General features: G+C 31.8%; 3 protein-coding genes across 3 annotated transcripts; 1 reads left to right on the top strand and 2 right to left on the bottom strand.

Moving 5' to 3' along the window:
- The first annotated feature begins 1,190 nt into the window (after nt 1-1,190).
- On the top strand, nt 1,191-2,304 carry LOC114760657 (uncharacterized). Its single transcript, XM_028949938.1, has one exon. The coding sequence runs from the start codon at nt 1,208-1,210 to the stop codon at nt 1,880-1,882; it is 675 nt and encodes a 224-aa protein (XP_028805771.1). The 5' UTR covers nt 1,191-1,207; the 3' UTR covers nt 1,883-2,304.
- A 10,675-nt stretch (nt 2,305-12,979) lies between these two features.
- On the bottom strand, nt 12,980-19,200 carry LOC114760656 (receptor homology region, transmembrane domain- and RING domain-containing protein 2). The gene is made up of 4 exons (XM_028949936.1): nt 18,824-19,200; nt 18,018-18,248; nt 16,900-17,304; nt 12,980-14,454 (listed from the first exon to the last, which is right to left on the bottom strand). Exons 1-4 carry the CDS (start codon nt 18,951-18,953, stop codon nt 13,886-13,888), a joined length of 1,335 nt encoding a protein of 444 aa, XP_028805769.1. The 5' UTR covers nt 18,954-19,200; the 3' UTR covers nt 12,980-13,885.
- A 2,170-nt stretch (nt 19,201-21,370) lies between these two features.
- LOC114760655 (protein disulfide-isomerase 5-2-like) lies at nt 21,371-24,583 on the bottom strand. Its single transcript, XM_028949935.1, has 5 exons — nt 24,566-24,583; nt 24,338-24,441; nt 23,721-24,091; nt 22,858-23,156; nt 21,371-22,041 (listed from the first exon to the last, which is right to left on the bottom strand). Exons 1-5 carry the CDS (start codon nt 24,581-24,583, stop codon nt 21,721-21,723), a joined length of 1,113 nt encoding a protein of 370 aa, XP_028805768.1. The 3' UTR covers nt 21,371-21,720.
- Between the last annotated feature and the right edge of the window lie 1,918 nt (nt 24,584-26,501).

Here is a 26,501-nt window from a genome sequence, read left to right as displayed (position 1 = left end):
GAGGCTAGATGCACAATAAATGCGTAAAAAGGCCATAGAGGCAAGTCTGGAGCAGCGTTTGTCCCTCTCCATGTGATTATTACTTCCTTCCCAATCCTCAATTCAATCATCCTCCCCATATATTCTTATATTATTTTTATTTTTTATTATTATTATTATTAATTAAGACTGTCCTTTCTCTTCGTTCATCCTCTTCCTCATGTCTTGTCTTTTTCTTTTCTCATTTTCCTATTCTGTCCCTCTCCCCTCCTCCCCTCCCCTCCTCATTCAACACATCAACTTCTAAGGTTTATGTAAATTACCCTAATAAATAATCTTTATAAAAATACTTATAGATTATTGTATATCAATGAGATTCTTACATTCGTACCATGAGATTACAATCCGTATACCCTTCTCATGTTGTGTTAAATCCTTGCTAACTGGATTAATCTAATTAGTAAACGTGTATACTTGTTAATTCCAATTATTATTTTATTGTAACTCCCTCATTTTGTTATGTGGTTTTATTTTGATTGCTTAAAAAAGTCCAAATCAAATAAAAGTTTTTTAAAATTTTTTTTAATAGGCATATATTCTCTCTTCTTTTCTCTCAGTACACTTGAACTACTTTTGTACTTAAAGAAAACATAAAATGATATGGCACTTTAAAAATATACAGTTGTTTACTAAATAAAAAAAAAATAAGTACAATCTTTTGCTGAGATAAAAAGCTCACATGCCACTATGAAGATGCTCGAATTTAACATATTAATATTATAAATATAAGGGAGAATTACAATGAGATCTCATACAAGAAAAAAATTATAAAACAAGTCTTAGAGGTTGTTATTCTCCACTCTAGAATTTGTTATTATAGGCTGTTTAAGTCGTTATTAGACCTTTTAATAGTTATTTCTTGTATGGGATTCGATTGTATTCTCTCTAAATATAAATCATACGGTTTTATATTTTAAAAAAAAATCAAGGGCATTACTTTCTAAAATTTCTGGGTCAATTTCATAACAAGACATTAATTTGGGGACGAAATTGCAATTTGCTCTTATTGGTTCTATCGAATATTTATTTGAAAATGAAGAGAAAACGTAATAGAATTTATGGAGTGGTGTTTGTGCATATATAAATTGTACATACAAACACCAAATAGAACAAAAATAAAACTCAAACCTTCTCTTTCTCTTCCCTTTTCTTCCTCGCACAACCTTCCATGGATTCTTCTGCAACTCTCACTACTCATCACCATCATCCCAATCCTCTCCCAGAACAGCAAAACTCCGCCAGAAAACACCACCCCCTGCCGCCGCCGCCATCTTCTCGCCGGACTCCGTCGTTCTCCTCCTCGTCCTCCTCCTTCTCACCATACAACTCATCTTCCTCCCTCGAATCCGTGCTCTACTTCGCCGGCGACGACGACGACCCTTGCCCTTATTCTCCTCTCAGATTCTCCGGCGGCGTCCCATTCTCCTGGGAACATCTTCCAGGAATTCCCAAGAAACAACCATGTTTCAAGAAGAAGCTTATTCATCAGGAATCTTCCATGAAACTCCTCCCATTGCCTCCTCCAACTAATAACAGCACCACCGGCATTACTACGAGCTCTTACAATTACAGCAAGAAGAACTCTCTTCAGAGTATCTTTCAGGGAGATCCCTTTTTGGCAGCCATGGTTGAATGCTCGAAGGGCGATGATCATGATCAGGAAGAAAAGATGAACTCAGTAGCAGAAACAAAGCCTTCCGGAACAGTAACAATACTGGAAGAAGGTCAAGAGGAGGATCTAATAACAACAACAATAAAGTTTCCAGAAGTATCAGTGATCGTTTCGGATTCGTCAATCTTTATTCATCATGCAAAAATGCTTCTGCGATTTCTGAGTCTTTAATCTACCTTCCAAGCTCATCAAGGAGATCAAGAAGCAATTACCAGCATTTTAGTGCTCGTCGCAGGTCTCTCTGAGCTTAATAATGAATTTCCTTTTACTTCAGTTCATGTATAAAACATAAAAATGGATAATTAGTAAGTATGTTAGATATATATATCAATATAATCTAGCATACTTACGTGTTGTTAATTAGTTATATATATAAATATATATATATATATATCAATTTATGAGTTTGTTGCATTGTGGTCACGGGAGAATCAAAATGGGAGGAATCTGATTGTTTTCTTTCGCTGAATGAACTCAGTTTCTTGTTTTCTAGTTCCCAAGTTAGAATATGGTATGTGAAGACAAGTTATGTCTTTGGAAACTTCAAGTCATTATTCAAATATGTTAATACATGCATAGGAAGCTTGTCTGCTTCTGTTCAGAGATCCCTGATCACTCACTGATGTACTTATATATACATATATATTGTTATAGATGTATACACACAAATTATATATATTGTTTTCATCATTGATATAAGAGGTGGATAACCTAACTAATGAAAAAAATGGCAAAACAAAAAAAAAACCCTAAAAATTTAAAAATTGCCTAATGAGACTCTTTTATAAAAATTGTTGTCATTTGCTTATCAAATGTTGTTAAAACCCATACTAATATTGTAATTGGTGCCTATTTATAATTTTTCTATTTCTAAGTTTTTTCTTGTGATTTTTCCTAAACTAATTTACCGATATTAAAAAATTAATTATATTAATTATTCATAATAAATATGTATTTGTTTCCTAAACTATCATTTTATAATTATATATATATTGAAATTGCCCAAAACTCCAGTAACATGTAGATTCAATAAGTTTCCATATCCCATGTGGGAAGAGTGGAGAGGACCACAGGGAGGGAGTGAGGGGATGGTATGAATTATTGATTTGACTTTTCTAACTTTTATATTGTGGTGCGTGCTGCTGATGATATTGATAAAGTTGTTGAGCTACCTTTTTATTTATTTTTGTCATATATATACACACAAAACTCTAAGATATTTTTATACGCCCTTATTTACTCGGTATTTAATGTTTCAATTCAAGTTTGTTAGCCTTTGTAATTTTTCATTAAGGTTTTAAATTTTGCAAAAATATCTTCTTCTTCTTTTTTTCCACAATATGACCATCTAAGTTAAATTCAATTATTGCCTGACCCAATTGGGTTTTACATTTGTGCAAACTGGAATTTAACACTTATGGGTAATTTTGCAAAAATATCTTAATTATCCATACAAAATACTGAATTTTTAATGGGACTGTATTAGAACAAAAAATAAAATTTGGAAAAAAACTCGCCATAAATTGATTGAGATAAAAAAATTTCCATCTTACAAATCCAGTAGGTCTTAATTTCTGTCATGAGGAATGTTTAAATTAAATTCGTCACTGTCATAATTGAGAGATAGAGCGATAAAAAATTTAAAAAAAAATTATCGAGGATCTAAAGTTTAAAGAATCTATTAGGCCAAGTGGATCCCTCAAGTTGGGTGAATTCTTAAATGCAAAAGTTGACGTTAGCCAAAAAAGAATTTAATGAGGTTTTCTAAGCTATGTGTTTAGAAGTTTAATTATATTTATTGGTTAAAATTACTGTAATTAACATCCACGTCCGTGCTTAGAAAACAGTGATCATTGTTCTTCGTTTGGATTATTATGCCATGCTCCTTAAAACGTACTCATTTGACGCCCAAGCTCCACGTGGGTCTTAAATGCGTTTCAGACCTACAAAATAAAGTTGAAGAGTCAACAAACTGTTAATTTTTGTGTTGAAATTACATACTATATGAGTAATACCTTCTTTTTTTTAGCATATCAATTTTAAGGAGTGTTTGGAAAACACCATAAGTGCTTTTTAAAAGCACTTTTCTGTAAATTGAGATAAACTTCTCTACATATTTACTTCATATACGTAAAATCACTTCTAAAACTATGATTTGATTTCTATCCAAACACTCTTTTAATCAACCAGTTCTTTAATATAGGATAAGGTGGCAATTTATTCCAGAAATTTTTACTCAAGAGCGCTTAGGAAGTTCTTTTGATTTAAATTTGTTTTAAAAGTTTAAAATCATAACAATGTTGTCCGTATCATTAAAAATATTAACGATCACTGTTTTAATGATCAACATTAGTTTTTTAATTGTAGAGGATAACATATTAATATTATTATGATTTTAAACTTTTAAGGTAAATTTGCATTTGAGAGTGACACTTTTGAGTAAAAACTTTCTAAACAGATTTGCATCTGAAACCTTTAATCTACATAACTTGATTATTTATATTTTATAAAAAGGACTGAATAGAGTATTATTTAATTATAAAACAAGAACTTCATTTTTTGCCAACTAATTACAAATAGGAAGTTCAAATTAGTACTTAAAATAATTTAAATTAGCCGGTGAATTGAAAATGCAATTTGATATCTTGAATTTAAAATAATTTAAAATTAGCCGGTGAATTGAAAATGCATATTTGATATCTTGAATCGATATTATACAATGATAAGAAATTTGTATCTAACACAACTTGTTCTTTCTTTCTTTCTTTGTTTTTTTCACTTGATCTTATGTTTGAAACACGGTTATTTGATTTGGATAAAGAATATAAAAGACAGAGAGATACGAATCTGGAGACTTTTTTCAAGGAGAAACTCACACACACTAACAATAATGAACAGAGACAGTCTTAGAACTGAAGATATGGAGAAATGGTCCATATAATATCCACACATTCAATGCACTTGTTTTCCCTGCAGATTCCATTCCCCCTTCTCCACATTATTTCTTTTTATTCTCTTCCCAATCATATCATGCATTTTTTTTCTCTCAACCCAACAAAAAATAAAATCACATTTATCTGTTTAAATTATATTTTCTATTCAAAGAGATAGATATTAACTATCTGAGATTACAAGGTGGATTGGATTAAACCCCGGGACTTTAATTGTGCTGAAAAGGGAATGATGAAAGCTGTATGGGAGGCATCTCATGGGTTATCATTACCTATGATCAAAAAGACTAAAAGAAAGTGGATTTTTTTTTCAAAAAAATAAAAATGTTTTTAATTAAGTCAATAAATAGCACTTTAGTGGTAGGCTCCTTCGCTTTTTCTATTTATTCTTTTAAGAAAAATGTAATATTATTTTTGACAAGTGCAATTACAAGATGTGAATGGTGTGTGTGTGTGTGTGTTTTCTATAGGACAATGAGAGGATTTTTGTGGAAAGGATGTGATCTCATATGGTCAAATCTTTTATCTGCAGTAGTTTATCTGTTGAAGTGGAAAAATTAAATTTAAATCAATGGAAAACTTTTTATATTTGGAACTCTTTTTAAGACAATAAGTGTATGTAAAAAATATATTTATTTTTACAAAATACCTTGTTTATATACAGATATGATAAAGAGGATAATTAATACTACGATGCAACATGTACGGTGTACCCAATTAATTTTAGAAAACCTTTAAGTTTATTTTATATATTAAGACCATGCCTACCCAAAAAACCATATCTTGTATATAAGGTTGAGGGAATATTATCTTTACAAACAACTAATATTATTTTTAAATTAAACCATTTATTTTTGTTGTGATTCCCAATTCCTATGGGCATGGGCAAATTTAATTAGGAGGAGCAGTAGCATTGCAATGAAAATTAGTCTTTTTCTTGCCAAAATAAAAATTATTCTTTTGTTACCTTGAGCAGTGATAGTCCTAATAATCCCTTGGAAAAAAAAAATGGGGATAATGTGTTTGTATATATACAGCAATAATTAACAAGCCTGATTTCATTAGGTGGGTTATATGAATTGATGGATGAATATATATATATTTTTAACAATATGAATAATAATAATAAAAAGGTCAATATGCGACAAAAATAGAGTAAGGAAAGGGTGAAAATGGGAGCAACATAATTGAGTGGGACAAAGTGAAATGCTCGTGCGTATGTTTGTTTCCTTGTTTTAATTTTCTAGAAATCCAAACAGCTTAATCACTTTTTGATTAAGCATCATATTGACAAGACCAAACCACTTACAACTTCTCATTTTAAGTTTTGTATATAAAAGTTTCAATTTTCCATCAAAGTATTAAATCACATATTTTTCATTTCTCTAACAATTGAGTTCAAATTAATTGTCTCCCAAATTTATCATTTTTCGCTCAGACTATTATTATTGTTTGCTTGTATTAATAATAGGAATAATTTTTAATAAAAATGATTTATAAACAGCTAACTTTACTCTCTTTTTTTTGTCTGCCAAAACTTTAATAATTTTGTTAAATTAACTATCTAATTCTTAAATTAATAAGAATCGGAGTAATAAATAATATTTGCGTGTGTACGGATTTATGATAGTTGTTAATTGCCTTTGCCTTATGGGGATGAACGTGGGGAGGGAAGGGGGACAAATATCATTAACCCTAATGTTCCATCCAAAGAACTTTTTTTTTTTTTTTTTTGTTTAGAACATTGGTGAAGATCCATTTTGTTTCCAACTAATAATACAATCAAGCATATAGCAGCATCATTATGTCTTGCCTTTTCCTTCTTCCCTTCATACTATTATATTCGCTTTGGTTCTAAAAAACTGGACTACATATGAAATTATCTGGTTGGGTCCTATTAGAATATTATTAATCCTAATTTACATGAGACTCAAACTTGAAACCTTGTGTTTAAGTAATCAAAGTTCTTTCTATTAATATTAAACACTTGCACAGTTGGTATTTTTAGTCTTTAATATAAGAACGGATTGACAATTCAATTTTACTTTAAATATAAAATCCCAGTCCACTTTATCCAGCATATTTATTTATTTTGCCCCCACGTAGCTCTTATGATGATTACATATGCTAAAGAGTTTCATCAATAGATAGTTCTAATACACACAATTGACAATGGTATTTTAAAAAAGATAATATTGGATTTATTTAGTATAAATAACTAACTTAATTAATTTTTTAATATTATTAAATTAGTAGGAATGAGAGATAGTAATATGTATGCATGTTTGTGTGTGTGTGTGTGTGCGGGCATATGAGTAGAAAGCGGAGTTGGTGAACGAGTGGGGAATGATGATACAGTGAGGGAGGCTACTTGAATGAGTTGGTCGAAAGTGAAGAAGTAGCTGTGCGTGCGTGAGGAAGAAACTCAGCAAATCAAAGTGCAGGAGACTATTATATTATATTATAACAACAATAATTATTATATAAATAAATAGAGGTATTCAAATTCAAAATATATAATTATTATTATTATTATTGTGCTGGCTTCATCATTATCACTACCTTAGCTTCTTCTTCTTTTGGTCATCAAAGTGGCATTATATTTTTTCCCCACGCCGACAGTTTCCTTCCACCTTAAATATTCCCTCCCCCCCTCTCTCAACACACCACACACACACACACAAACACACACAATATCCCTTTGCTTGTATCTCCCGATAAGATGCATGGCGGAAATTTTGACCATTATTATTATTATTAAATCGAATTTACAGAAATAATTTGTCAATTTATAATATATAACTGATTTATAAGGCTCCGAATTTTTAAAGTTTGTACAAGTAATTGTCTTGTCAAATAAAATCATATTTTAGGATAATTATTACAGCAGATGCGTATAATATAGGACGAAGGACGTTCTTGTTTCTTAACTATGTGCTGTAATTACTACAAATCATAGTTTCTCTCGAAATATTTCATGTTATGAGTTAGAAGGCCATTTAAAAAATTATATACTAGCTCCTGTTTTTAATACTTCTTCCCTTCCTTTTTATGAACAATAATACTCCTCCGTTCCTTAATATATAATCTAATTATTGAGTTAATTTTAATTTTAAATATATAACCTATTTTTTATATTTATCAATTTTTCTAAATCACCCTTATTGATATTCTCTCAACCATAATCAAATAGAAAAGTGAGAGAAAATATTAGAAAAGATGATTATAGTGTTTTAGAAAAAATATATTCTTATTTCTCATAATTAATTAACTCACATAAATTTTTAAGTTTAATTAAATTAGTTAAATATATTTTACATCAACGACCGGGGGAATATTTTGTAATGGTATTTCCAGATTCTAGATATAATAAACAATTTTTCTACCTGTATTTTAAACTGTCTTTTCATTTTACCTCCGTAATAAATGATAGTGCTTGTTATTTTTTGCAATAAATTTTCACTCATTAATATTATCTCTTATGTATTCTCTTTATAAATAAGGGTGTAATTGAACAGAAAAACATATATATCTTTCTTATACATGTATCGATTTTAAGTAATTTGAATTGCGTAATTTTGGTAGTTGTTCCTTATAAAAAGAAATAAAAAGAGTATAGCAGCTACATAATTAATTTGTGGTTATTAGGTATATTAGTTAAGTTATTTATTTGTAATAAATAAATGTTAGTCTTTTCTAAATTATTCTTATTAATTATGTATATTGGAAGTTTAATTTGGAACTAAACCCTTAACATGTGCAATTACCATATAGATTGCTTAAGAAAATAAATAAATAAATATGATATACAAAATAAATTGAGATCTTATATTTAAAAACAAATTGAATCTTTAACTAATTCTCATAGATATTACTAGTGGTCAATGATATATGACAAAAGATTAATATTGGATCCCTGTACAAGTTAAGTAATCAACAATTTTTGAGCTATCCTATGATAAAAATTAGAACATTATTTAAGAATGTTTCCGCATTTCATTGTCAAATTTCTTAAGGTTAGTAAGAAATTACTCCATTTGTACTCTAAACAAGGGACAATTTCTTTTATCATATTTATAAATCGTATCATTTTATTTTGAGCAAATTATTATTTTCTTAGAAAATAAATATATTGAGTATGATAAAATTAAAAATTCACTAAATTTTAAAACAAATGTAATGTAGTTTTAATGTTGTTCTTATTTCCTGAAAATAATTTATAAATAAGATTAGAGAAATATGTATGAATTAAGTTCTCTTAACCTCCATCCCATGCTATTGATCGATATTGATTGGAATATCATGTACAAAACTTTTACATTAAAAAATTGATATAAAACATACTTTAATTATTTTCCTCCAGAAAATCCAATTTAAACTATAAAAATACCAGCTGAAAGTTACATAACATCGTCAATATTTTAAACGTGACAAATGTGACTTTTTAATATATATATATATATATATATATATATATTAGAGACCATGTAAATAAATAGTACCATTCAACATCTCTCTGTCTCAAATTTCTTAAATCAATTATGAGAAGGAAGAAAAAATTACTTATTAAATTAAATTTTGCTGAGTTTTTTCTGTAATCATTTATTATATGGACAGCATTGCCGTATTCAATTAATGCGCCCTTACCAGATTTATACAAATGCCACATCACTTGAAAGCTGACTAGTGAACAACTGCCATTACTTGTTTTATTTGCATTGCTACATTTATTTATGAATTTTTTTCCCCAGAAATTGAATATTTTGTCACCACGCTTTCAAGCTAGTGGACATAAAAGGGGCATCAAAAAGAACAAGCCAGCTATATTTCAAACCCATAATTAGGTGTATGTCTACCCATATTTAATATTTAGTGTGAAAATTACATCTAATGGCTCCTATTTTAAACATTACTCCATCCTGTCTAACAAAGCTTTTTTAGAGTTCTCTTGGGTTCTAATTATGACTTAAAAGCAACACTAATATCTTATCTAAAATATTTATTAAAATTCTTTTTGTTAAATTAGATGATATTTACTAACAGTCTAAAATTATACGCATTTATTTGTAGTGGAGCTTTCATGTCATTTATAGTGTATTTAATATTTTTTTAATTTTTGTCTTATTTAATTCTCATTAGAGAAAAAAAGAGAGAAAAAGTATGATAATGATTTGTCAACTTAGAAAAAGAAAAGACTATCGTATCAAAAAAAAGAAAATGAAAAATATTGTTAATTTAATATATTATTTGATATGTCAAAATGTATTACAAGTGATTTATATGACGATCAAAGTGATACTTATTAATGAGATTAATTATTAAAAGCTGCCAAATAATTATTAAATGATAATTTTTTAAAAATATATATTTTAAAAGATTAGGGATTCAGTTTTAACTGAATAAAAAACTTAGCAACCAATTGATAGCGAGTCATATTTTTAAAACTTGAAGCACAAAAATCTAATTTTCCCAAACTTTCAAATGCTTTCCAAAGTAAAGTATGTCCTAGTTAAACACACACACCTCTTGATGGCCCAAAAATTAAATAAAAAAAATAAAAACAGCCTCCTTTCTCGAGCACTGAACTAGTGTTCTACCGCCAACACACACTTGGACTTTGTTAGAACTTTGCTTAACAAAATGATTACAGTTAGTCAATTACTATGTACTCATCTTCAGTTTTACTAATTGCACAGCTTCTTCTTCTTTGAAGAATTTATGCTCATATTCAGGCCAAAAAAAAAAAAAAGAGAATTATACCCATATCGGTTTGACTCAGAATTCACAGAATTTAATATAACCAGATCAGCTATTCATCAGGTACAGTTACATTTGAATATTTAATTTTATAATAATTGAAGTTCAAAAACACTAAATTTTTTCCAAAACTACGTTATCATTGATTTTTATGAAAAAGTTTCAAAAACTTGCTATTGAATTTTTCTAAAAATGCGTTACGAATTTAATTAAAATTATAACTCTTTCTAAAATTGATTGTAGTTTTACCGAAAGTTGATAGGATGTGCCTGGAAAAATTAATTTATAATTTTGATCTTCAAAATAATCATAAATTTTGATCTCTCTTTAAAATATTTAAGTTCAATGAAATTTATTATTATTTTCTAATAACAAAGTAATTTAGATTCAAAATCCAAAATTGGATTTTATGAGAAAAGATAATATTAAAATTATAAAAATTTTAAATAAAGGAGTATTTCTAGTCTCTAAAATAATCCTAACTTCGTTAGATCTGTTTATTTAAATATTCTATATCATTCGGATCTGTAGATTTACCCCATCGCACTTAATTGGGAGGGCAATTCATCTGTTAAAAAAAAGAAAAGAAAAAGAAAGAAGTATAATTCGTTAACATAGGTTACAAAGTCATGTTTTTAAATCTCATATTAATATAATGGCTTTATTGGTGGATAATCTATAAATATTTTAATAATTATTCTTTGTAGTTATAAAGAAAATTACAATCGGGAAGCAACCACATTACTATCAATATTTTAATAATAAAAGCATTTAAAATTAACTAACAAGTCATTAATTAAGACAGTAAGCGGTTTCACCTCATAAGAAAGAGAACACAAGTTCAAATTTCAAAAAACACACTTGTTAGGAGAGTTTTAATCTTAATGCTTCACAGAAATTAGTCCTAAGCTCAAAATAGTTTGAGAATACTCTGAGTTATTTAAAAAAAAAAAAGACTTGAGATTAATTAAATTATATATAGGTCCCCAGTCTCCCTCAGAAAAGTCTTCGCATCAATCTCGACCTGTCTTGTTGACCATTAAAAATGCTTCAAGTAAAAGTTGACACTTTCATTTCATAGACTGAATTTATATTTGACAGATCCATTTAATTAATTATGAGAATAAATATTAAAAAACATAAAGGGACATTTTCCTGTTTCTTACGACATTAAAGGATGCTGCAGAGACACAAACTCATTTGTGAAGGGAGGCAATGAGATTATAATTATGATTACAATACTAATAACAAAAGTATATTCCTTTTGTTGGGCTTATCAAATGCATAAAGTACTCATTTCCCTTTTGAGCTCTTTTGTTTCTTTTCATTCCCTGTAGCCCAAAAAAAAAAAACGTAATCTATTTTTTTTTTATTGTCATCACTCTCATCCTAAAGATAAGGCATTTCTATCTAATTTACACATATCAATAAAAATAGTTAAAAATATTAAATTTTTCATAAAATTTAAGCAATTTTATCTTTATTAATTTGTTTCTAACAATATTATTCTTATTAACTACATTAAACTCCAACATCATTTTTTTGTTGTTGCTATCAAGCAACAACATATTAATTTCTGCTATCCTTTACTATCCTCATTAAATATGAGCATGTATAAAAAATACTTAATATTTCTCAAACTAAAAAAATTCTTCTAATAGGCGTTCTATAACAGCGACAGGAGTGGTAGATCCCAAAAAACCAAATTTTTTTCTTTTGACCTGACAAAACACCAAACGTTGGAAGTATCAACCATCAATAATGCCAAATGATCCTCACAAAAAATAAAAATAAAATCAAAACTCTTCAAGTCCCACTATTTGGCAGTTAAAACTCAGTTTTAGAGTTGACTTTTTCTTTCAACTCCTAATTATTCTGTTTTTAAGATTGAAACTTCACAGCTATTTTTATGTGCTTTTAAATCGTATTTATCTTTTTACTGCACTTCACAGGGTTGCTATAGAATTGAATTGATGATTTGACTTTGATCTACTAAGTGAAAAATAACTAAAAAATACTAAAAAATCCAAACACCAATGATCGACTAGAACTCATTTTAGAAACTTATGATAACATACATTGTAACTATGATTTGAGCTTCCGTTTGCATGGAAGAGAATTCAAATACAATTGAAACAGTTGTAAAGTAAATAGAAATGAGTATGAAGAGTTACATCAGAAAACGAAAACTTTTAATCCCTTATCACTCACATTAATCAGATTGATTTCTAATTTTATATCACGCACACCCACACACACTCACGTCTTAGTCTTCAAGAACGCAACCTCTTTTAAATCGAACCCATTACAGCAATCACAACTACGTATCTGCAGAATCTAACCAATTCAATGGCTTTCTACACCAAGGAAGATCACTATATGGTCCTAAAGAAAAAATGGTATTGCTAAAAATGTCCCAACAAGTTAATGACAAAATCTAGCAGAAAAAACAACAAAATCCATACTGCTTGTTTATATATTATTGAGACTTTTGATATTTCTTCTGTGAAACTTACAGTGATTTTCCCTGCCCAATTTCTATTCGCAGAGGAAAGGGAGGGGAAATAAGTGAGGGCTTTTTATTTCTTCTTGATGGATTCCACATCACTTAGTAAAGATGCACGTTTACTGAAGAAGAGGGGCATAGGAAATTAAATTGGTTGTTACTAAGGCTCAGGAGTAACAACAATTGCCAACATATCAACTTATAATTACCTATAAATTCAATACTCATCACCACGACTCCATGCTCAGTACAAATAAACCTCCATCAATCACTTAACCTGTCATTATTCGGAAACTTCCATAAATCACAGAACCTGTCAGCATCTGGGGACAAGAATCTTTTCAGGTGGTTTTCTTCCAGTTCTGTCCAGGTGCATGTGAAAATGCAGAAGATGGTGAATATATAGTACAAAAAGGCCGACAAAAAATGAAGGAGAGAAGGTGTTTTAGTACACATCGAAAAGACTGGAGGGAGAACTCAGGAGAGAAACTCTGCCCAGCTGAGAAAACTAATAAAAATCAGAACATACACAGAACTAATCCCACTGCGATTTCTCTGTACAGGCCAAACATATTCTCATGTTAGCAGTTAAACTGTATATTTTGAAAACGAAGAATATGACATGGTGAATATCAACCCAGCGCAAACGGCAGAATCATCATGACTTAGGCAAACACATCAACCTGAAAATGCAAGAACATCAACCAGAATAAAACAAACACACACAGTGATCTTACGGTGTACATCTGAGCATGAAGAAATCAACCGCCAAATCTGACCACAACACGATCCGAGCAGTAACAAGGGATGGAAGCAGATCGTTAGTCAGAACATGACAACCATCTGATTTAGTGCAGAGGTCATGAGAATTTTTTAAATGTTGTTTCCTGCTTTTTTTCATGACTATCTGCAAATGCGGTGCAGACCTCACAATTGTAATCCAAAATTTGGTTCAATGACTCAGCATTCTGGAAGGGACTGGGCAGAAGCAAATGGAGAAAAACTCGCAGCTGACCCGCTATAACGAAGTGGGTGATGACGATGACTAGAAGAACCAAGATAACTTGCTGAAACATTGCTTGGACTTCGAATATGTGGAGACAAGTACCTTGAGTTCATTGATGACATCGATGGGTAACCCATGGAATGTGGAGAATTCAAATGAGATGCTTGAGATCTTTGGGATGCATTCCTAAGATCTACTGAGCTTCGACTGACACTCATAAAGGGAGATTGCTGATGGGACCTAAATGATGGCTGAATGTAGGGAGTACTAGCCACAGAATGGTCCCGAGAAACAGATGGGGACCGTGATGATGACCGACCAATTTGTATTGCAGAAGATGATGCTAATGATGATCTCACAGATGACGCTAACGATGATGCTCCAGATGCTGGGCCAGATGAAAGCAACGGCGTGGATTCTGAAGGTGGAGGATCACTTAGACCAGTCCTTGCATCACGCTTACAAACTGGACAAAAGGTTCTCCATGACGTAAGCCAAGAATCCACACAAGCAGCATGAAACTCTGCCAATAAGTAATCAGAAATATAATATTTGGTTAGACTACGTAACAAAAATCATATTTTCATATGCATTTGTATCAGACTACATCAAACAGGAAACAATATATAGAATAACCATAGATTGTTAGAGACCATTAAACTAGGGGAGAAAAACTTGGGTTATTGTTACAACTTATCAAGTCATGCATAAACACAATAAGTCCGCAATATGTCTTGGATTTAAGCATGCAATGACCAAATTAGAAGAGTATGGATCATCAAATAACAAGAATGAACATAAAGAAGCCCAGATTGAGAATATTTGTTCCTAAAGAAAGATTTGATTTAAACTTAATTGCCTTGTAGCAGATGTCAAGGCCAACTAAGATATTTTTCATGAATTGTTGCCTCGTTCCATGGTGAGGTATTTTCAACTAGTTGGACAGGCATCCAGACACAGGAGTATTTGTTCTTCTGCTTAAATTTATTTTGAACCGAAGGGAGAAAGCAAATTTGTATTTGCATCTGCAGCACTCAGAAGTATATAATTTTTCCTGTTAGAATTTAAAGCAAAGAAAGTTTACAAGCCTTCTCTGCATGCTCCAACATTTTTAAACTGATTAGATTTGTATGAAGAGCCTCACTTTGACATTATCAGAAATCCTCATCAGGTTCATCTAAACGTGCAATGGGATTTTTTGAACTTTATCATGCAGATTTTTTCTTCATGTTATTAATTTCTTCTGTTTGGAGTAAGATTAACTAAGTAGAACTCTTCTAACATTGAGATTTCGGGGGGTAAAGGAGAGATATTCATGCCAAAATAAGCAATGTAGTTAGAGTAGGTTTGGATAATGATGTTCACACGTTCCAATATTTCTTTTCATTGTATGCAAAAGAGGAGGAGGAGAAAAAATGTTCCAAACCCTTTCTAAATGTTTCCCAAAAGAGAAAACAAAAGGCCCTTTTCTAAATTAATACCAACTATATTTTCTGCATGCTTGAATTGAATCACAACTTTAATTATACAAGTATATGGACGAAGAAAGCCAAAAGCATAAGCTTCAGAATATCATCACCAAATTTTTTTTTTTTTCCTAAAAACAATCTCATACTGTTTTCAAATACTAAGGCAGTTGGTTTTATATGTGAATTATAAAACAAAAGAGGCACCGCATCGGACATCATCCTAACAAGACAGGCCCAAGCAAGCGTTACAAATAATGCAAACAGTAGGTGAGTGATAAGAAACTTTGGGAGAACCAAAACCCAAAAGTTAGCTCATGTTGGTGGAAAATCTAAGGTCCTCATAGATACCACAATAGAACCTCATAACTTAAGACTTGTACTTTGCAACCCCAGCACACCTGCAGGCCGACTTCAGCTAACTTTCTAGGTCTGGGATAAGAATGGCATCACCCCCTGCATTGTAGGATTCAAACTAGGATGGAAAGGAAGGCTCTAATATCAGCTTATAAGAACCTCCCTGAGAAACAAATACACACCCCAAAAGCTAACTCATGAGGTTGGATAGCCCAAAGTCCTTATGTATTCCACAATTTCTCATTACTCAGTCTGATTATTACAATTGTATCCCAACTTACCTGTTCAAGAATACCAACTCCAATATATTTATTACATTTTATATTTTTTTATTTTATATTTTTTGTTTTGTGTTTGTCCCGCCCAGAAAAAGGAAATCAAGTGATTCCTTGTTTGTTTTCCTTTCGTTTTCTTCATTTTAACTTTGAAAGTATTGACAGATATTATCGAGGATGAGATGCTTTGAATCAATCCATGAAATTTATTTTTCAAATTATCCACAATTTAAACAATCAAAATATTAAGAGGAACAAAGGAATGACAAAAGACGAAACATGAACATAATACCCCACTTGTTATGCTTAAGAGGAATGAAAGTTGGAAGAACAATTCATGGCATGCTGCCAACTTATGACGGATCCATGCAATATATGCTTAGTCTTCAAAATCTAATGAGAAATGGCTGGAAGATGTCTTCCAAGAATTCAAGTTCCTAAAAGTTACACTTGGAGCTGAAGACAATCCAGGAAAAATACCAAGGAAAGGGAGATGTAAAGCTATTCACAACATGCTACCAACTTATGACCATCCTATGCACTATATGCTTAATCTTCTATGAACCCTAGGAGAAATGGCCATGAAATAGCCGTAACCGTTCAAGACCATCCTTATATGGCAGGTAATGATACGACATAGGTTTACACTGCGTAGGATATGCAGCAAGGGGCATAAGATTTAGTACTCAACCAACAAAATATATGCAAATTCTACCAAAACACAACACTCCAACCACAAAAATATTTCCATAAGTCATACCACACCAACTAACAGAAACAAATTGGCAAAAATAAATAAACAAATAAATAAATAAAAAAGAAGAAGAAGAGGAAGAAGAAAAGAGAAAGAAATCAAATAGAAAGACTTACTGTGACAGCAGGGTAGAATCCTGAGCTTCTCTCCAACACAATAGTCTTCAAGGCATATTGCACATGTCATTGATGTACAATTATCCTCTAAAACAGCAGTAAATATCAAACTAGGCATTGCTTTCACTAGGCGACTACTCATTCCATGGAACTCACGAACACGAGAAGCTTGAGGCCTTTCTCTTCGTATGCGATGCCTCCGGACAAAGAAGCAAGTAGCCAGAACTGCTGACATAGCTAGTAGGGAAATGAATGAAATTGCCATGATAGACCATGCTGAGTTTTCAAAACTTGGAATTAGCCACACTTCAATGTTAGTCAGTCCAGCATATCTTTTCAGTATTTCACCTGAGGCTTTAGTTACGAATACCGCATGTATTTTTATACCCCCCGAATTTCCTGCCACTAAATTTCAAAGAAAATTAAAATTGAAAATTATGTTGCATGTGAAACCAATGCGCACACAAACATCTATATATATAGAGAGAGAGAGAGAAACGCACAAATATCTAGCTATAGATGTAATAAGATACTTTTCAACCATCATATGGATCTCAAATAGCATTTCCTTGAGAAATAGATGCCAAACAGAAATATTGACAGTCACATGTTCTGCCAGCTATGTATTTAGGGACACATCAGATGCAGAAATATAGAACTTTCAAGAAGGGAAAAAAGAAGCTACGTGGAAATGTTTTCCTAAGATATGACAATTTCCAAAGAAATTTAGAACAATGTGCAATATAGTGCTTTTGAACCATTCAATTCTCAAATGTGAAATATTGAAATTAACAAAACAGTTTCATAGTTCATGGAAATGGCTAAAATTTAGTGCTGCTTAGATCAGCCAGGAATATGGTATTGAAAATAACATGCATGTAGTATAAAGATTTTTAAATGCTATGTGAAGTGACATCATATTAAAAACTTTCTTTTGTGGCAATTCCTATAAGCAACATTAAAAACTCATTTTCAGAGTTACAATGTATGCAAATGTTGGTTAGATTCTCTGATTTGTAAAATGCCATTTTACCACACAGAACAGTGTATAACAAAATTCCCAACTTTAGGAAGAACATGAAACCACACAATGCCAAGATGAGGGAATTGGTCATTACTTGAAACTAAGACACCATCATCTTCATTGTCATAGACAATTGCGGCTTTAAAGCCAGCCTTTTGTGCTCTCCTGACTTTGTCTTCAAAGCTGCACCCCCCTCTAATTATTAAAACAAAAGGTGAACTTGTATTTGAAAGCGGTTCAACTTTATTTGTCAGTTCTGTACATGCGTCAACCGGCTCTGCAATATACAAGACCCCGCATTCTCCAGAACCTTTCATCGCTGGAGCTGAAATCAAAATGCCATTCATGTCAAGAGATGGATGGATGGATGGATGGATGATGTGTATAAAGAGAGAGAGGAGGAAAGGGTGGGTGGATTTAAAGACACCACATACATAACATCGCATTGACTTTCTTCTCCATTTCTTCCCATAAACACAAATACAGGCAAACAAGAAGATAGCGCTGGCTTTGTAACAACAGGCATATGATTTAAATAAGTTTCATCACAAAAGGTAGTCTCATACACTAACAACCACAAAAGTATGCTTATACCCCCCCTTCTTACTTTTTCTGCTCGTTCCGCAAATCAACTTACTCCTTTTTATCTTTTCAGATGAAATCCTAAATTTAATACAAAAAATTTCGGATGAAAATGTTTTCCAACTATAAAGCTGCAGAAAAGTCCTACTTATGCTCAAATTTCAAAATCTCAACATGCCAGGAACTAAGCTACAATCAGCTTCACCAACATCGAGTTTATTACAAAGCATCCATGCTCCTAGCTCATCTGAATTCCCAGTCCCAAAGAGAATGCCTAGTTGAAAAGGAAACAGGGGGAAAAAACCCCAACAGGCTTACCAAAATTAGCTTCAATGTCGTCGAAGGATAGAGTAACGTTGTTCCCAATCAGCACCACCTTGGCCACCGCCATATAGCATGAAGCCGTTACAGAGAATAACAAAAACACAAGAAGATTCATCGTTCTCATCAAAGCAACCGTTTTGACTATCAAAAAGGCAAAAATTGATCGGTAAAACTCATCCAAAACAGAGGCGGAGGAAGATGGGATTATCGCTATTTAGGGTTTAGCAAAGAAAATACTACAGAATGGATACATCAGCTTCCATCTCTCAGAAGAATCAAACGGATCTTCTATTCTTAGATGCCCCTGCCACTACCTGTATCAAATTGATTGCTCTCTTGACATAAAAAAGGAAGATTTTAGAGAAAAACGAATCAGATTTTTGCTGATAAAGATGATTGTCACTCGAATGGTAATTACGAAAACATAATATTGATCAGAAAACCAAAAATATCATTATAATAATGGGCAATTATTGTTTCGAGCTCAAGGCAAAAAAAAAAAAAAAAAAAAGAGGCAAAACCCGTTATTTAAATAAAATTTTAAATAAAAAAATGGCCAAACGTTGCGGATAATCGGAACTTGGAAAAACGTATATGACGCCGCCAAAGGGACCAGATTAGTCCGAAAGGGTCGCTCGCGTATGTACGACCTGAAAGGGAAAGTAATCAAATTAATCCAAAACTGATTAATCAATGAATTAATTAACCAATAATTAATAATTATGGGGGAAAGCGAGATCAAATTGATTCATCGATGAAAGCTGGACCACTTGGATTGTTTGGTAAGGGAGCTTAATTTCGTGAATAAGCCAACGCGCTCGAAGGATGAAGCTGTGATTATGACTTGCTCTGTTCTTATCTGGAACAATGCTTAAAAAATTTTTGGGAGACAAGTTGAGAGTTATAAATTGGACAAATAAAACAACCCTTAAATGAAATCATTATTTTATTAAAATCATTAACATAAATTATTTGTCATAATTTATTAGTACTGTATTAAAATCACTATTTTATTGTATCAGTAGGTGTAACATAAAGTTTGTATAAAAAATATAAAATCTAGAAATTTAGTAACAATTTTAAGGCAAAAGTATATTCAACATCTTAATATTATTTGTTATATGCATCAAGTCATTTTACCTATTATGCATTCAGTATCTTGATTTTATTTTTTTAGTGTATCCGATACTTCGATCTTTTTTTTTAGTTATATTAAATACTCAAAATTTTATCTCTATATATTGTTTGTATAATGTAATTAAAAAAAATATCCTGTTTATTGTAAATAATATATTTTTTGATCTCTTCTGCACAGATTTTAAAAATAACCTTAAACAGTTTTTCAAAATAGGCCATTAGGTTTCTGTCACTTCTCTTCATCAGCAACTGAAATTATTTTTTCAAGTGAATGACATCACGGTTATCTCTTATCAACAAAAAACCTGTTAAAACATTTTTTTCCTTAATTTTTAAAAAATATTACTCTATGCAACTTTAAGTAAAATATTCTCTTGTTTGAACCTGTACGAGGACTTGACCAAAAAAAAAAAAACCTGTACGAGGACAAAACAATTTGAGGACATGGTTTTTGCACACTTTTTTCTAAAGGTCAACAAAATAGGCCTCTAATGTCCCCACCCCCCCTCCTTTCTTTTTTCGCAATTCAAGCTTACTCACAAGTCAACTCAATTTGGCCAAAGTGAAAATGTCATTAAAACAAAACAACGAAAAACAAAATACAAGGCAAGAGAAAACCGATAAGGCTATAACCCCTCATCATCTATATAAAATTATTTTTGTATCTGTTCTTGGTCAAAAATTATTTTTGTATCTTTATAAGTTTGTTTTTGTATATTAATCAATAAATTGACTTATTAAAAAATAAAAAAAATTAAGTATTTAAACATTTCAAAATTATATTATGAATGCCCAAAACATATGAATAAAATAACCTCAACAATTTACATTACAGCATATACTCATAGGACATTTTTTCCGTCATACCTTACAAACCTAAAAGAGGCATATTCTATTATCAATTTGATTTTGATCCCTCAAATTTCAAACTGTAGGTTTTGATCCCTTAAAAGTCAAAATGATTTAAATAAAGGATTATAGGCACCGTTGTTATAAATAAAAAGAAATTTGAGGAACTAAAACTTATAATTTCAAACTTGAAAGACTAAAATCAAAATAAAGATAAACTTAAGAGGCTAAAGTTTGTACTTTTCCGATCCTTAATATAAGACCCATTTAACTAATTTGATTAGATTAAGAAAGTTAGATAAATTAGTTAATTATAAAAAATGTGACATATTTTTCTGAAAATACTATAATTATCTTTTTTAATACCCCCTCTTCCTCTTTTACTTGATTATGGTTGAGAGAGCATCCATAGGGGTAATTTAGAGGAAATTGATAAATATGAGAAATGGATCTTATATTTAGGACCAAAACCAACTCAACAATTGGGTTCTAAGGACTGGAGGAGTATTAAATATTAATCAATATTGGACGAGTACAAAGTGATATGAATGAGTGTCTATTTACAAGTATGGTCCATGCACCGTATTTACAAGTACATCTGCTTCATTCAACTATACATTATAGATGCTAAACTAGAATGATACATTTCGGAAAATTGTAAAACTAAATAGAAAAACCATTGCAATAAATAATAATCAGCATTGATAGTTATAATCTCCAGAACATCTTAGCATAACTAAACCCATATTGATTGCAATAAATACCTAAATGCATCAATAAAATGCGGAATTTTTCTGGACTACACAAAAATTGTGAAACTCTGCAGCCAATGATATCTACCTGATGCCAATAACTATTTCAATTCTAAAGCAGATCCATATGCAATAATAATGTCAATGAAATGTTTAATCTTCTTTATCTTCAGGTTTATACTCTTTGCTTTCAGCCTCCAAGGCAGAGCAGCTAGCATGATCAACCTGTTCTTCACCGAGTACCCTCTGGTACTCATCATCTTCTCCTTTATAAAAGATCAGCAGAAGCATCAGTATTGCAATCACGGCAATAAAGACATACAAGATTCTGATGGCTGAAGATTTTTTCATCGCACGCAAGAGCGATGGGCCACCGAGTCTTCTCTGTGTGGTTCTGCCTTCCCTGTATCCTCCAAGAAATTTACTGATTTGAGTTGCCTGATCCACCTCATCAATGCTTTCTGAACCAATAACCTGTAGGTCATAAAAACTGTATTAGTCTCCATCTTGAGGAAATTTTAATGGCAAAAGAAAAAAAATCAGCCAGCAGATTTAAAACACAGATACAATTCATGTGCTTGTGTACCGTGAGAAGGAAGTTAGATAGTGGAAAAAACACAAGGGAAATCAAAGGACCAAATGTATTAATTAAGGGCCAGAACGTATCTGAAAATTCCACTTAGGAAAAGGACAAATTGACAGCATGTATACAAGGGGCGAATCATTATCATACTGCACAGTCGTATGTATACAAGGGGCAAATCATTATCATACTGCACAGTGCACATTAGAAAGCAGTTTAATTACATGTCTCTAGTTTTCTGTATCCCCATTTGTTGATCTAGAAACTAGAAAATCGTCTCGTTCAAGTTTTAGTCAGAAAACAGTGTAGCGCCTATTTAGTTTAATTACATATCTTGAGGACCAACCATCACCAAACCATCATGAGACTGACGATGAAAAAACACTAAACTTGGTAGCCATAAACATTATGGAGGCATTTAGTACACCAACATTATGTAAGATCCCAGATCATCGATCCCTGTATTTGGGATCCAATGGTCAAAGGACCATTATTAGCATGCTCGCATACCAAATACCCAATATATGCAATATATCGATGTTGATAAGGCATGCAAGGGATAAGGAGTCTCAGAGCAAGACAAGAGGGTAAACTTGAGATTACACCTCTAAGTAAAACAAATGGAGACCGATTATCATATAGTGAGATAAAATTGGAGCGAACTTGACGAAACAGAAATTCTTTCAAGGTATGAAACATTAACTTACAGATAGATAGTCATCACTTCCATCCCAAACAACCATCTTTGGTAACTTATTGAGGTTGAATTTTTCAGCAAAATCTTCCAACCGTTTAACACCAACATAACCAAATATTAAGTCACGATTTGTAGATGCAGCAGCCTTTAAAAGCTTAATGAATTTCTTTGATCTTTCTTCATCCTCGTCGCCGAAAATTGTCAAGACAATTCTCCTCCCATCACTTTCCATCAACTTTAGTGTGTCAAAGGATACAGGTGCCACTAAGGGAATCAGGTTTTGTTTCACAAAATCTTCCAATGACTTCTCTGATTTTTGAGACATGAACATTAGCAAGAAAATTTAAAATGATGCATTGAAGTTGAGGCGTTTAAAATATTAAAATTGAAGGACAGCACAAATATGCCACAACATGCATTGTGGTATGTATTAGTACGTTTTGATAAGCTCACAACACCATGTTGGTTTCTACTGAAGCAACAGAACATTTCAAATATATACAGTATATTGGGATATTGGCTTCATCACTCTTATATTGTTCGGAAGTAGAGATGTACCATCGCCCACATAGAAGTGGGAAAAATTGAAGGACTTAACATTCTGCTGCTCTTTTACTCTTATCTTTTGAAGGATTTTCTTTATCTTTATATTCAACCTATAAGTGGAACCTAATGACATCTGTTCTAGAAAAGCAAATATAAGGAACAAATTATTCAAAATATCATAAACAGAGAAACAGATTCCAGCAAAAACTCCAGGAACTGTAAAACTCGATGCAGTGGCATGAAGAAATGCACAAGAGAGGAGAGAGATTCAGGGAAGTGATATTTAATATCTAAATAAAACAATTTAAGATCTGAGTATAAACTAACCTTCAAAGGGCCCATATAAAGTGCTCCACTCATTGTAATCCCGATTAATGGAAACCAGAGCAGGAACCTTGTCAAAATGATGCGATCCCATGACATCCTCTGAAAAATCCTTTGCCACGGAGAACCATGCATTTTTCTTATACTTAAAGGCTGACTTTTCTATCATAGAACTACTCAACCCAAAACCTATAAATATGGGGAATAAAGTGCCGGCTGCTTCAATGAAGTTATTAATAGCAGAATCTGAATCAAGAATGGTAACATCTGGAGCAGCAAATTTCTTTAGATAATGAACTAGTAGATCTGCTTTCCTTGGTCCACGATAGTCTGTGGGTACACCATGTATAAACAGCATAAGGGAAGGATAAGCACTACATCACAGAATAGAAGTTTAGTATAAGTTCATTTCCAGTAAGAAATAATTAATATTCTAAGCTAATTCCCTTTAAAAATAAATTTTAATTTCAAAAAATGATAAAATAAATGGGGGACAGAACAAAGAGAAACACGATGGACATTTCACATTTCAAAGGAAACTGGAGTGGGAAAACAACATTAGTATCACCTGGAAATAAATATCGATTCAACAAGCAATTTACACGGAAAAAGAAACATACTTAACGTCATATTTTTTCGCAAGACGGGTAAACTTGTCTGCATCCACTTTTGCTATGACTATGGGTTCCTTTAAGGCTGCAAGTACAGGTGCAGCTGCATCTAACTGCAAGGTGACAAATTAGATATTTCATCCTACTCACTTAGAGTGAAACATAAATCACAATCAAGCAAGTTTGAATAAGAAAAGTCAAACAGTGATTTGCTGTGTTAGATCACATATCTAATACCGTTTGCAGAAAACTCATGATCTATGAAATGATCTTAAGCTTATCAAGTCATTGACAAAATTTAACAACTTGGCACCTTGTGTCTAGCATCAATAACACAAATTATTGATGGATGTTTAATTTCCTCTGTTGTCGTCTTGTCAGGCAATACAAAGAAGAAAAACTATGCATCATCATGGCTTAAACCAATCATCTGGTTTTAGTACTGTCTACGCATGACTGCATGACTAAATATTTCGAAGCACGGATACTGTATCTCTTAACGAGCATTACCAAATGTATAGATTAAAATTAGGAAGGCATTTCTCAGGTCATCAAATTGAAGCAACTATCCATCAAGATGCGAATGAACCGATAAATCCCGCATTTTAATTTTTTTTTTTGAAAAAACACTTCCTAATGAGTTTCAAGGTGAATCAAAACTTTATAAGCGTTCTCAAACCCAAAGGGTGAAACGTGAATGGTTAAATACTGTCAAACGCCGTCAAATTATCCGCAGCAATTATTCAGAGTGCATATTAGAAAGTAGAAAGGAAGGAAAGAAAGGGTACCGGGAGAGAGACGCTGGCAGTGACCACACCATGGAGCATAGAAGTCAACCAAAATACGATCGAACGTCGATATGGCGGAATCGAAGTTGGATTCATCCAACTGCAACACCGTCCCGTCCACCGAGAAAGCTGGAACTGAAGAAAACGATAAGGAATTGAAGAGCGAAAAGGAAATCAAAAGAAACCGCAAACGCCAGTGAATGCTTCATCATTGATCCAAATGGGAATCACAAATCACAATGTTTCTGTACGTTCTTTATCTCTTCACTTGTTTAGACTTCGCTTTCGCTATCCAATGCAGGAACCTTCCTTCCCTGCTACAAGTTTGGTCGTTTTGCATGGACGTGTTTCACTTTCTGTTTCATTTAAGATATTGTTGATACTTGATTTTGATTATCGGTAGAGGATGATCTCAATTTGACAATTTAATTTGGATTGATTATGTAAATTTGCCAATTTAAAGTTTTTTGATGGGAATACGTGTCTTTTAAAATTTGAATTAAATTAAAATATCCATGCACACTTGTAGTTTTCATAATAAATTTTCTAATGGATTTTGAAATCTAAATAGCATTTATCTATTCTTAATATAAGATCTATTTAACTGATTTGATTAGATTAAGAAAGTCAGAAAAGTTAGCTAATTATAAAAAATATAATATTTTTTTCCTAAAATACTATAATAATCTTTTTTAATATCCTCCCTCATTTTCTATTTAATTATGGTTGAGGATATGTATAATTTAAGAAAAATTAATAAATAAAAAAAATATGTCTTTATATTAAGAACCAAATAAATAATTCTTATTTAGATATAGAAAAGAGTCATATTTACTAGCGAAATTAAAGGGGAGTTTGAATCACCGTAAAAAGCACTTTAGAAAGGTTTTATGTAAATTGAAAAAAAATTTTCTCATATGCTTACTTTGTACATTGTTAAAATCTAGAGTTGTACTCCTTAATTCACTCAAATTTAATTCTTGCCCAACTCATCAGTCTAAACAACAAATATAACCTCCATGCATATCTAAACCTATGTAAAGAATTTAGATTCAATTTTTAGGTAAGATTAAATGGTTAATCACCACATGCATGCAGAAATTTGGTGTTTAAATTAAGTGAAAAAGCATAGTACTGCGACACAAAGAATCCAAACAAGTGGACATGGCTTGAGATTAGAGCTGGTAATACGGGCTGGGCCCGCGGGCCCAGCCCGCCAACCCGCCAAAAATGGCGGGCTCGGGTTGGCAAAATGCCAGCCCGCCAAGGTGCGGGCTACTCCAGCCCGCACCGTTTTCAGCCCGCTCCGCCGCGGGCTAGCCCGCTTTTTTTTTTTTTTTTTTTAAATTTTAATTTTATATAATTTCTAATATGTTATACAATAT

This window comes from Neltuma alba, unplaced genomic scaffold (genome assembly GCF_004799145.2).
Source record: "Neltuma alba isolate B1F8T4 unplaced genomic scaffold, ASM479914v2 tig00011009_pilon, whole genome shotgun sequence".
Classification (NCBI taxonomy): domain Eukaryota; kingdom Viridiplantae; phylum Streptophyta; class Magnoliopsida; order Fabales; family Fabaceae; genus Neltuma; species Neltuma alba.
The sequence above is the reverse complement of the archived record's forward strand: the minus strand, read 5'-3'. Positions and strand labels throughout refer to the sequence as shown.